General features: G+C 34.7%; 1 protein-coding gene across 2 annotated transcripts in view; it reads right to left on the reverse strand.

The window, feature by feature from the left end:
- Positions 1-14,331, reverse strand: part of Alcam (activated leukocyte cell adhesion molecule) — a gene marked incomplete in the record, with an annotated part of 204,069 nt that overhangs the window by 43,354 nt on the left and 146,384 nt on the right. For both annotated transcript variants that reach the window (XM_017796652.2, XM_008827200.2), the window contains 3 exon segments: positions 685-749; positions 9,525-9,744; positions 12,887-12,987. In XM_017796652.2, coding sequence (XP_017652141.1) covers positions 685-749; positions 9,525-9,744; positions 12,887-12,987 — 386 coding nt within the window.

Here is a 14,331-nt window from a genome sequence, read left to right on the forward strand (position 1 = left end):
TGGCATTGGATCCTCTGGAACTAGAGTTATGGATGGTTGTTAGCCGCCATGTGGGTGCTAGGATTCAAACCTGGGTCTCCTGTAAGAACAACCAGTGCTTTAAACCTCTGAGCCACCTCTCCAGCCCCATAAAGCTTATCTTAACCTCAATATTTTTACTTCTCTTTTTTCTACTATCTTAGCACCCAAGGTTTCTGAAATTCCCAAATCTGAATTTTCCCAGATATGCTATTCTCTTTCACATCCCATTATTTCATTTTGTTGGAAGGCCCTTCCTATATTTTGTCTGGAAGAAAGTTGCCTATACTTCATCGAGTCTATCAAGTATCTGCTTCATTCACATCAGAAAGTCCTTTAGAAATGGTCATGCCTTCCTTCACATGCCCATGGTCATGGTCAAAGGGACAGTGAGGTAAGCAAAGGGACTGTTCCTGCTGTGCCTCTCTTTGCTCTCTGATTGGAGATGAAGCCCTATGAATTCCTTAAAAGCAAGTCTATCTTGTATGTCTTAACATCTACACTGAATTGACTCAATAGAACTTAACATATATGACAAAATGCATGAAGTTCTGCAGGCGGAGTGCATCTAGGGAAGGGGGCCTAAATATGATTAAGATATAGTGTATGAAATCCACAAAAATCAATAAAAACATTTTTAAAAAGTAGTTAATAAAAAATTCTCACCTTTGTTTGCTGCTCTGTTTCAAGAAATGGTGCTTTGTTTACAATTTCAGGCTTAGACGGTTGCTCTAAAGTTAAGTAGAAAAAGGTAAAAGGTTGTAAATATACTGGAAGAAATAAGGGATAACTGTGACATGATTTACAGGAAACGATTCCATATATTCAAAGCAGAAGAACAACAGAGTAAGAACGGCCTTTCCTAAATAATCTGGATTTATGGAATGGGGTAGATATAACTTTCAGAATATTTGTTTTATTACTTTCAATATTGTTTTAAGTGCTTATAACTCATTTGAATAATATATCTGCAAAAATGTCTAGATGTTCTATGATGTGAATATGGATTTGATAGTAAACAGAGCCTAATGTACTAAACATAATAGATTATTTCTAGTTGATTACTATGGTACTTTCTGCCAATTTATAACATTCAGCTCATTAAGTGAGGATGTTATTGTATATGAATCCAATCATACAGGTCCTTATTTAAAACACACGTTTCTGTGGGCTGAGCAGCCTCCTGAATCGGTATCTCCAGGGAAAGTCCAATGGTCTATATTTTTAACAAGTTCCTAGAGTGATTCTTAGGCGCAATGAAGTACAAGGACCACTGTTAGAAAGTAATAGGAAAAGTAGGTAGGGATGTATATGCTCAAATTTCCTAAACATTCCAATGTTTAACTCTTAAATCACTTTATAAAATTATAAATATGGAAAAATATGTCCAATTTGGTACTTGAGATGATGCGCAGAAGTCATAAATATGGAAAGTTCTATAAACATAAATTCCATTAGAGGCTTCAGGAGCACTTAAAACTGAAGCAATGGTTTCTTATTTAGACCAGTCTAAGTCATTTTACTTGTATTAGTGTATGTTCATTGTACAATAGAAGGTTTCACTGGGACAGTCTCATGCTTTCTCATGCATGTATGTCATGAAGTTGGATCTTATTCATCTCCACTGTCATCTTCTGTACTGTGACAGAGGTCACCCTCCTTATAACTAGTACTCTCTTGGCTTTCAAGTTTTATAATTTTTAAGTATACTTTCCACATATAAGAAAACATGACATTTGTCTTTCTGAGTTTATCTTGGTTTGCATAACATGACCTTCAGTTTTAACTACTTTCTTGGAAATGATACAATTTTCTTTTCATTATGGCTGAGTTATACATGTAGACTTGTACTACATTTTCTATTTCCATCCATGTGTTGATGGACATCTGGGCTGATTCTTTAATTTGAGTTTTAGGACCAGCACTAAAATAAACAAGGTTGTGCAGGTATCACTGTTGCATGTTAACTTGGATTCCATTGAGTGTATACCTAAAACTGGTACAGTTGGAACCTTTGGTGGTTGTGTTTTCAGCTTTTTTTAGGCATCATCATTACGATTTCCATAGTAATTGGGCTAATTTATATTCCCACCAGCTTGCATAAAGGTTTCTTTTCCCTGCATATTCATCAGACTTTGTTGTTTGATTTCTTAATAATAGCCATTCTTATTGGTGTGAAATGGAATCTCAATGTAGTTTTGACTTGCAGTTACCTGGTGGCTAAGATTCTGGGAGCTTAAAAAATATTTATTGGCAATTTGTACATCCTCTGAGAAGAACTATCTGTTTAACTATTTACCCATTTATTCACTGGATTATAAAGGGTCTTATTAGGGTCTATTCTTTTTGAATTCTTTATATATTATGGACATTATATTCTTATTTGTTAATTTTCCATCAATGATGGATCTTCTGCTTCTAAAATAGCTCCAATAATTGTTTTATAGAAAATGTAAATTGATTTATTGCCATTTATAAATCTCATGGGGTAGAATTACTCTGTATTTTTATAAACACATGAAAATAGTCATTTTTTCTTTCATAGCCTTAGTGTTTGTCTTCTCAAATACTTTTAGTTACCACATTAAACTGAATTGATTTATGTATGATTGTTATATATTTTGGATTCAGTTATGACATGTTACCTACTCAGCGTTACAGAAAATCAAGGAAAAGGCAAAATCCTTTGGAGTTGCAAGATAATTATCACTAGAGTAAATTGAAAAAGTGTAACTTTATGTTAGAATTAATTTTCGTTTTGCAAGTTTGTTTTCTATTAGAAATTATAACAATGAATATAATGAGCCTATGTATTGAACCTATGCATTTTAATAATAGAAGTTATTTTTTATAAATTTAGAAACATAATTCCACCCAGGTAAGCTTCATGATAATTCAAATTGGAAATGCATAGGAATATTGCACAGCACAGACAATCAAGGTTAGTACAAACCAGAAGGGACACCCAAGTTCCTGAGTGTTAAGGGGACTACAAGATTAGAAAAACTTGATAAAAATCTTCTCAAAATAAACACTAGTTTGAGGGAAACAAATGGTATGGAGGTTGAAGCCTTTTGCAAATTAGTACAACTCAGTACTATTACCATTTTAATGGATGCTCTATAAATTGAAGTCACAATATTGATAAAACATGAGCTTCCATTTAGAGTTCATGTTTTCAAAGATGTGTATTTAATATATTTAAGAGAGCGATGCATTCATAATATTTAAACTATGAAAATTCAGGGGATTAATTAAATAAGTCAAAGGTCTTGAGACACTGATATCAGTTTCTTAATGACACTTCTCTAAGAACCCTAGAGATAGAAAATATTAATTAATTTATATGACCAAAAAAGAGTTGAACTTAACAAAAAGGAAAAGACAACTGATATTTAGTTTCTCCTTCAGTAGTATTATACTTGGTAAATATGGAAATATTTGAAAATATCCTCACAAATTTAGACTTTAAACATCAATTTTGTGGGTAATTTTGCCAAATTTTATTACTTTCTACTTCACTAAAGTAAAATAGGAAAACGATTGAGCTCATGTTCATTTCCTCTAAGTATACACCATGTCTATCTCTAACTTTCTTTTAAACTTTGAATATTTTTAAAAAATGGACACATAATCATAAACATTACATGCATTAAAATTTTAACGTGTACTTTGCACTATTTTCAAGTTGTATCATTCTTTTACTAAAATGAAGCTATAGCAAACAAAGGACAAAAGAAAAAGGAACAAAGAAAACATGGTGAAAGGATGCTAAAAGTTCAGTCCTTATGTTTTTATTCATCTTTCTCTAAGAGTCACAGTGAATATTGTGAAAATAATGATAATACCCACTGCATTTCCTTGAGTTATTTTCTCTTAAACTTTTGCTTCAAAATCTTTGTATTAACTACATATTTTATATACAATTTTCTTTCACATTAGGTTGTAACAATCGATGTATATTAGTTGGAGGACCATAAAAAAGACACATACTATTTTAGCAAGATTGCATATTGATTCCAAAGTAGTATTCTTTTAAAAATAAACTTTATGTGAATTATGTTTTAATATGATTCAAAGATCCATAATGAAGTATAAAATTGAAAGAAAAGTAATGTCACAAGTTTGCTTATGTCACTAACATAATTTAGTCAAGGGGACTAATTCAAAATTAAGCCAATTTTTTCTTCAGTACTTTCATGAATAAACAATCCAAAGTCATTCACTAACCACATATCAAATTGGTGAAACTCTGCCTTAGTTCATAGTTTTCTTCCTTGATGGCCTATCTCATAGAAGCAGCTAGAAGTAAATTTTCATAGGGCCACCACATGGTACCCTAAAATTGTAGGGCAGGGAGATTTAAAAAACTAATCATATAATAATCATTGGAAAACCCTAAGTACAACAGAACAGTACTTTGATCTCTCTCTCTCTCTCTCTCTCTCTCTCTCTCTCTCTCTCTCTCTCTCTCTCTCTTTTTTTTATATTTAGCATCATGTACTAGTGTCTAACAATGGACTGTAATTCCAAGGCTGAAATGATTTGTTTAGGCAAACAATAAGAACAACAAAAACAAAGGACTAATATTCTTTAAGGACATCATAAATAATTAAAAGCTAACCTAGATTTAAAATGTAGTGCAATTTCAAGCATTTGGGAAAAGAAGCCTTGCTTTTCCATCTATAATTTTTGTCTTATGTCAGATTTTTCAGGAGAAGGAAATTGTTGTAAGAATTTAAGGACTCATTAGGAATAAATATACTAAAGTACATCTCCTATTTTCTAATGCTAACTCTGAGACTATATTAAGTGAATGTTATGAATACTGACTTTCAGAAAAGCTGGAAGTCAACACCTTACTAAAATTTCTATTTTTGATAGCTAGTCATCTCATAGACATGTGATGATATAGTAATGGATGTAAAACTACTCTTATTCAACCATGGTATTCTAGAATAACTGTATAGACCACACAGGATATATTAGTTTGCTGTTGAAGAAGAAGGAGAGGCAAATACCATGGTAAGGTATTTGCTGAAGGTTCTCCAATCCCTGTTGACAATCAAATTCCTCACAAATCACAAACCACTTAGGCTATCATGTCTACAGACCAATGTTGCATTTTTCTTATTAAATAGGCAAAAGTATCTTTTAGTATTTGAAAAGTCAATGTGAACTGGGTATAGTGATGTGCATATATAATCTCAGTACTTGGGAAGTAGAGGAAAGAGGATTAGGAATTCAAGGCAGCCTTGGCTACATAGAAAATTTGAGACATAGCCTTAACTACATGAGACCCTGTCTCAACTACCCTCCCCAAAGAAACAAGCTGTAATGTATAATTTAACCTTATTTGTTAAACACTCATCATTTTCTACTTCATTTCCTTTGGAAATATTTATTATTTTCAGGCTGAATGATTTTTTTGTGAGGAGGGAAAAGGGACTCTCAATTTTCCAATTCAATGAAACATTGACAGTAGTATTCAACAGGAGCCCCGGCATCCCTTTATGGAGCTGAGACACTGGCTAGCACCTTGAAAACTAGACCACTTGTTCATGGACCTACAGCCTAAGAACAGGCTTTCTTATAATATCACATAATACCATCGGAGCACAGGTACCTGGCTCAATTCAAAAGGTCCTTTAGAGCCGATCCATTTTCTGTTAAAAAATGGAGGCGGTTCCTCCTATGTTCTCCACTCTGGCTCTGCATGTACTAAGTAGCTGCAACTGCCTTTGCTTTTCTTTCACTCTTGCCTTTACTTCTTCACAGCTCCTAGGCACCAGTCAAGGATTTTCTTTTCTCCCTACAGTTAAGAGTTATGCAATTTGGAGTCTTTTAGATAGATCCGCTGAAGGGGTACTCCCATTGCCTCCCTGTGTCCCTGTTCAGCATAAAAGAAGCCAGAGTGGTATGCATCTGGATTCCCTATAGGCAATTTGGGTAACTTTTCAGGGGGATAGTGTGATAAGAATAGGACGTAGGAATTGGCTAGGCAGTTAGGGTAAAAAAATCCCAAAGAAAAGTATCCAGTTTCTTGGCTAAAAATCAAAATGTCCTTGAGCCTCTTAGCAACGTACTCTGTTCCAAAGGCCCAAAATGTCAAAAGTATTTGGGAGCTCTTATCTAATCCCTAAAACATTTTAGGGTTACCTCTTCAGCAGGGGGAATGTTAGAGTAGCAAAAAGCCCCATTTCAATATTGTATGACTGTATTAATTCAACTATGAACCTAAAAATTTACAGGCACCTTTGAAAGAGATGTATCCTTGCTCTGGAATGTGTTACTGAATATGTTAAAGCTGTAATGAAATGGTTCTTCTAATCATGTGATTATTAAATAAAAAAAATTTTTTAAAAGCACACAAAGTTGTTCAGGAAAAAGTGATGGGAAGATACGGGAGGAATTGGAGAAGAGGGAGTGGGCATGGATTTGATAAAAACACCTTATATGCATGTATGAAATTCTCAAAAAAAAATTTTAAAGTGAAAAAAGACCAAATTATTGTGAATGGCTGAGAAAGCTAACAGAAGACTAACTACTTGAATAGAAACTACTTCTTACCTTCCCCAACCCTGCTCCTGGAGAGGATCTCTAAGATTCTCACTGTTTCAGATTGAAAAAATCTCCTACGTAATCTAAGGCATTCATTTTACTGAAGAGGTCATTTTAACCTCAGGTGGGTGAAGAGGTTTGCCAAGGTCAGAAGTGGGTAGCAGCCTTGACAAAGCAAGGTGTTCTGGTAACCAGCTCAGTGATTTTTCCATCTCAACACTGACAGTCATTTGGCTCTCTGGGTACCCATTTGACCTCTGAGCCTTTTGCATAATCATTGGAATGAATCTTTGGGAACTTTCAAAGGTCTAATCTTGCTTCCAAAGTGTTTTATTAGCCTCAGCTGTGCACTAAATGCAAAGGCAGTTTGATTTTAATGCCATTCAAGAGCTGATTAGTGGTGACAAAGCATGCTACTTGCTCAGACTTAGGTTGGCTTGCAGATACAATTTCTTACAACTGAGATGTAGTTTAAAACTCAACAAACAAACCTACATTGAAGGTAAAGTCGTCAGTCAGGTCTTATGGCTTGAATAAAAACAGTTTGACTTTGCTCATGAGGCTGGCAGTCTGCAGAAGGCTGATCTGTGGTTGGCTCACAGGAGCCACACTTGATTCAGTGGTACACGGTTGACGTTGCTAGGTGATTCAACAGAGGGAAACAGAGGCCTGATTGACCAGCCCAGTAACTCTTAAGTGACGGTAATATATACACGCACAGAATGAAAGTCTCTCTGCCACAGCTGCTGTTGGTTTCACCAAAGGTGCCTTGAGGTATACTCATGATTAAAATAAAAGATTCAAGGTTCCTATATAATCCTGTAAACACTATATTCGTGACCAGTGATGCTGTCCATTTTATTGGGCTTGGAGGATGTCACAGTTTCTAGTATAAAACATCATTTTCGAGAGTGTGTAACTTGTCTATGTAAATTTTCCCTGGCCCACAGCCTGGAATGCAAATTCTGTTTCTGAGAATCACTTTGTTTTCAACAACATTCAAAAGGGAAGGGGGGCAGGGGTCCTGGCGGTATGTGGCATGTGAACTTGTTTTCACCATTACAGATATCCTCTGTATTCTAAAGCAGCTTAAAGATTTTATTAAATTAGATCAATTGACTTTTTTATTTTTAGATTTTCTACATAGCAGTTTAAAAGAAAGAAAATTTGGAATGTCACAAATAATTCTTCTAAATATAACTTGGATTTTTCTTGACTTTGGGTACTACCTTGTTATTCAGTAATTCCAAGGAAGTGTAAAGAAACCTGAAAATGGCCAAATAATTTGCGTAATGATTAGAATGCTGTGAGGTATCCTACCTATATTCTTGGTGCCCACTGATATTTATGAAATCATAGCCTATCATATTGTTTTTGTTCTGTCCTTGTGAAAAAGTGTCCTTAGGTGTGTATGACTCATCTCTCTAAGAATAGCAAAGTAAAAGAAAATTAGAAGAATGAAAGCAAAAAGCCACAAGGGATTTGGACAAACACAAAATGCTAATAATTTCAAGTGTTTTGTGGAAGTAGGCAGGACTAGTAAACAGTTGACACTTGACTTCATTGAAAAATGATTGAGAAGTACAGATAGTGCCATCTAAGTTAAAAGGTAATGACCTGAAACATGTAACATGCTTTTACAAGGTTCTTTTGGAGAACAAAGGCTTCCTTTGATAGTATTAGCACTCTTTGAATCCACATCATGAACCCATTGGAGCTTTGAAGTCTGCTTAAATACTTAAGGGACAGACCTCCTTAGTTGCATAGGTTATTACAAGAGAAACAGGAAAAATCCACAGTTAGTTGCTCCAGTTGGAGGTCCGCTGGGTTTCTTTCTTCACTATTTATTTTAATAATTTCTAGGAGCTGTCAAGTTATCAGAAGGCAGAGGTAAAAGAGGCAGGAAGTAAGACCTTCTTCCTAATTTAAAAAGAGTAGTATCCTGAAACCTCTGAGGCCTACTTTTTTTCTCCTGTAATTTCTAAAACATTATGCTGTAACTGAGGTGGGACTTTTTTTTTTTTTGAATCTTACAAGATAAAATGCTTTAATTAAACATCTTAAGTCATTGATTTGCACAGTAACATTAACTATATATTATTATAAGTCAAAGTAACTTTTCCACAGTGACTATAGTAATTACATCAAGTTTCTTTTGCAATCTTCTTTCTTATAGCTCTATTCTCTCTCCCTGGTGTATCCCCTTTGCCTCATGAACATTGCTAATTTGCTTAGATTTGTTACTTTAAAGCAATTTTCTAAAGCAGGTGAGCACTATAGTAAGCACTGAAGTTCAGAACATACATGCATACACATATTCATATACACAATGTACATACATATATTCTAATGTGTATATTATATGTATGTGTTTTATATATAAATAAAACCAAATGCTTGGCTCTCTAGATCATAAGAATTGAATTTACATTGTATTTTTTTATACATTGAAATGAAAATTTCAGATGGTTCAGCCCAACATGTATGCATATGTATTATGCATATATATTATGCATATGTATTATATAGGTATCATCTGTCAATCTATCTGTATTATAAAATATTGATTTGTATAAATCAATGGAAGTTAAAGATCATATGCCAGTTTTCAATAGCAATTCTTTGTTTCTCAGAAAAAAAAAAAAAAAAAAAAACTACATGAGGAAAAAAAACCAGACCAAACCAAACCAAACCAAACCAAACCAAACCAAAACAACCAAACGAAAAAACCCAGAGAGGATTGTTCTAGCTCCTCACTGCAAATCTCCTATTTGAATTTCAGGGTTTGTCTTCTTTGTTGACAGTATGCAGGAGGAAGAGCTCTCCAAACTCCCTTATGTCGTTTCCTGCTGTGGAGACATTACAGAGAGCTCCGGTTCTTTCTGAAGAACATTTCCTTGTACCAGTATCAACATCACTTAGCAGGTCTACTGCAGTCTACTTACTGAACACCTTGACTAGTGTAGGTGCCTCGAACACGTTGTCCTCGGTCACTAGCATGCACACAAATCGCTTTTCATCACTGATCTTTGCATTAGTGATAGACAAGGTATAATTTTCTGAGAGGCTCAGTCTGTCTTTGTATTCTGGCACATCATCATACTGTACACTTTTCTTTGTAGAAGACCTGAAGGCAATAAATACTGGGGACCCATCGGGCTTTTCCTAAAAATTAAAATAACAATATGTATTTAAAACAAGCATCTTTACACATTTCAGAATAATAAATTTCCTTTGCCATATTATTCCATAAATATGTATTATTTTTGTCCAAAAAAATAATTTGGGGTAGCACCTTCTGTAAATCTTTGCTCATAGAGAGAAATTTACCTGAAGGAAGCTATAAGTTCTTTTATTTGTTTGTACAAGGGTGAAAGAGAAAGGATGGAGTTCTCAGAGCTTTTCTCACATCAGTCGAACAGATTCAGTTTTTGCTTTGAAATAGACAAGGGGAGGTCTCGTTTACTATGTGATTTAAAAGTAATAAAAACAAATATAAAACTATACAAAAATGATGTTCAGAAAACCACCAAAGTGATTATACACATGAGCTTTGTATATTGCCATAAGAGTCTTGGGCAGTTATGTTTGACATGTTCGTTACGTTAATCCCCATGCTTTAAACATTCACATTTGCTAAGCAGCGTTGGTATGGCAGAACTTTCCACCATGTAATCAGTCCCCATGGAGGAGCAGCATTCACCCCAGGGAAAATAATCCTCTTCAAGAAACAAGAACCAGATTAAGAACTGAAATCCTCAGTTTCACATCTGAGTCAAAATCCAAACTCAAAAATCTTTCACATGAAAGCATTATTAAAGTAATATATAATCTGGCATGAAAAACAGTGCACAAAACAGTGAGACATCATTATCTATACCATATATATATGTGTGTGTGTGTATATATATATATATATATATATATGCCTTTCATCCTCTGGTCCTATAAAAATTCCTTTCCATAATAAGATAATTAGCCTAAAATAAGGGCCACCCCCTATATTTAACTCATAAATTTTATGTTTATGAGAATATGAAGTATGATAAAGGATGTAAAAAGGCATGATAAGTTTTAAGATGCTAAAGATGCCTAGTTATTTTAAAGAAAATATTGCGATAACAAAGCTTATCTAGGAGTGCAAAAGTTTTCATTTCTTATGCATGCGTGTATGCTTATGCATATACACTGATACATATTTGTCTTAAATCTTTTATTTCCATCATAGTTTTACAATATAAATCCTTGCCTTAAATTATCTTCTCATTATTAACATTATACCTTCAGGTTCCATATGCATTCTCTTTTGCAGTAAATAATAACTGTTAAGGTTTGAGCATTGAATCGTGTAATTTTAGATTAGCCGACGAAGGCAGCATTTCATATAGTGACTTCCTAAGGTCCCCACTGGTAAACCTCACCAGAGTTGACATGTGGGCTCAGAGTGGACACTTTTATGAGTAAATGCACTAATCTTGATGGTGGTTGGATTCCTCTTCTGGACCAGGCACTGTGGCACTTGCTAATGAAGAGGGTAAGGGGTGAGACTGGGATCAGCGGCCAACTATGGTCTGCATTCCTGGGAAGTTTACAGTGATGGGGACAAACTAACCCTTCCTCTCCTTACATTTGCTTACTTTCAGTTTCTCCATAGCCTGTACCTTTTTTTCAGGTGGTTATATTAAATTAGAGCATGTACACTACTTCTGCAAATCAATGCTGACTTGAGAGGAACTCAAATGCATCTCATCAATTCATTCCTGGAGCTTTTTGCTCAACTAACAATTTGAAAATTGGCATTATTGATTGGTTTCCAGTGTTATTGTACCAAATCAGTTTGTGTGAAAACTATTCCCTATGCTTACACAGTTCCTGCCCCGCCCCTCAGTTGATTCCATTTATTTTGATAGTAAATTCGGTTCATCGGGTGAATTATATGGTAGATCCCTGGACTCTTGGACCTTGAGTGATGCTAATAGATCTTGTCCTGAACTTCACTCCTCCATCTTTATAGTGAACTAGAAGTAGTTCAGAATTATCTAGAGTGACATGACAAATGAGGACAGAAGTGCTGCATTGTGTTGCCTCCTCTCTTTCTTTTCATGTACCTTTCACACAGCACAATGTGACCAGGAATTTGAAAACCAAAGTTGTAGTGGCTGGCTTTTTAAATCAATTGATACCTGACAAGTACTAGTAAGTATTTTGCTATGAGTTAATCACTTAACCCTCACAAAAACACTATGAGGAAGATATTATCTCATATCATAGTGAGAAAATATGCTCAATTCTCCTACCCATGGTAGAACCTATTGGTTTGATTTCAGGGCCCACATTGTAAAAGACCTCATTTGTTCACCGTTAGACCGCAAGCTTAAGCACATTAGCTAACGTGTATTTAGCAGAATTTATTTTAAATTTTAGGAAATGTTCATGGTCAAATAAACCTAACAGATTAGTCAAACTAAGGCCTCATACAGTTCATAATCTATTTTAATATATAGATGGCTCTAAGAAATGTTGCAATAAAGAAATAATAAATCATCTGGTCACCATCTACCTTCCCTATGCAAACATCTGCATATATTCAGAGACCTAAGAGCAACCTTGCTATTGAATCTCAAGAAATGTCTGTCTGTTTGAAGCTTGCACACTGTTGCAAGGCTTCTGTGGCCAGCATGGGAAAACTGCACTATGCAAATAGCTTTTGGACAACTATATCCACCTATCAGGATCTCTACTCTCCCATTTATGCACCCATCTGTACCTCTGTACCTGGCAAAATAAGATGAAGATATATGTAAGTAAGAGATAATATCAACGATGCTATTTGCTAAACTCACCTATACTATCAACACTCAATTCAAGGATCAACAGCAGAAACAAAGCTGCTGGTGGTCCACAGTGCATGTCTGGATACTGCGGTTATTAATACACCTTGCCTTTGCGGGAACCCCGTCTCATGGGAAGACCAAGTGCAGAAAGGTTACTTTCCTTCACAATGCTCTTCTACAGTCACTAGTTCTTTTCTGGAACCCTGCCTTTTCCTCTGCCACTAATAAGAATGATTTTTTTCAGACAAAGGTGACCTACGGATTATGTGTTATTAGGTTTATTTTTAAAATAGCATTTTTAATGTAAATATGAATTTTATTGACATATTCAATGCAGTAATTCTTCCTATAAAGGTAACCATGAGTGAAAATATCATCATTTATGTCAATATAACATTAACATGTGGTCACAAAAGTAATTTTATTTTAAAAACTGAAGGCAATTCACCAAGTCCCAGGCAGCTCAGACTTACATATTTCCATTTTCCAAACATGAGATTCTGAGGTACATCAAGTCGGCAAGGCATGATGATGGTATCTCCGTATGCTGAATTTACAGTATACCATCCAAGACCTTTGAACAAAAAGGAGAAACAAAAAGAAAATTTAAGTGTTTTCTTGAAGTTATATCATAGGAGCATAGGAGGATTATGCTCTTTCCTGTATTTATTAGGAATACATTTCACAGAAACAGGAGATTATACCAAGAATAGCATGTTTAAAATTCTCAAAAATGGCTTTAAACAAATTTTCACTGAAAATATCATCAAATTTATCTCTTAGAAAATAAAAGATATCTGGAGGCTGGAGAGATGGCTCAGCAGTAAAGAACACTGGCTGTTCTTGCAGAAGACCTGGGCTCAAATCCTAGCACCCACATGGCAGCTCACAACTGTCTGTAACTCTAGTCCCAGGGGATCTGACAGCCTCTTCTGTCCTCCACAGGCACTGCACGACATGGGTGCACTTAAAAAAGAAAATAAAAGATATCAAAAACTGAAAAATAGTACATGTAAGACCCCAACACAACTTTATTTGTATAGAGAAAGAAAATAAAAGAAGCATTCAAGTAGCTTGTTTTATAGGATAAAAAAACAAATTCAAATTTAATTTCTCAGAAACAATGTAGTGAAATTACCATATGAACACTCCTCATGAAGTATTATTTACAAAGTGACTAGCTTTACTTGGGGGAGAAAATCTAACTTTAACTTCAGTTTTTTATTATGATTCAGAAAACCGAGTTACTTAGTTCTGTATTGAGAAAAAATAAGTAATTAGAATGTGAAAGAATAATTTTGGTTAAGAATGTAAAATACTATTCACATTTATATATAGTATTGACGTTTAAAAAATTCAAGTCTTTATAGACACAGAGAGGCAAATATCATGTGTTTACCCCCCAAACAAGGGAATGTAAAAACAGAATAGCAATTATCAGAGTGAAGAATGGGGTAACGTGGAGACAGATGGCAGGATGCTGGATACTGGGTACCAAAACACAGATAAGAATGATTCCCAGGCAGCCACTATGGTGGTTGTAGTTCCCAATATCCTAACATACATTCTTAGGAAGAGTTGGAAGAGAGGAACTTGAAGCTTTCAAACATAAAATGGTCATAAGGAGATGGAATTGCTGTTTGCTCTGATTCCATCAGTCCGTTTGCAGACACATATCGAAATCTCACCCCCTACTCCATAAATATGTAAAACCCTCATGTACTAATTAAAAAGAAAAGTGAAACCTCTGACATGTCGACTATAGTATCTTGGAAACATCTCATATAGTCTAATTTATTTTTATCACAAAGATTCTTAAAATGTTTACAATTGAATGTCCATTAAGGTAGGCCATAGGTAAGTGTAGAGTGTAAAAGATCTATTTTAGACTACAGAGAGAAAAATAAAAATAAAAAAA

This window comes from Nannospalax galili, unplaced genomic scaffold (assembly GCF_000622305.1).
Source record: "Nannospalax galili isolate Female #2095 unplaced genomic scaffold, S.galili_v1.0 scaffold131, whole genome shotgun sequence".
NCBI classification, from domain to species: Eukaryota; Metazoa; Chordata; class Mammalia; order Rodentia; family Spalacidae; genus Nannospalax; species Nannospalax galili.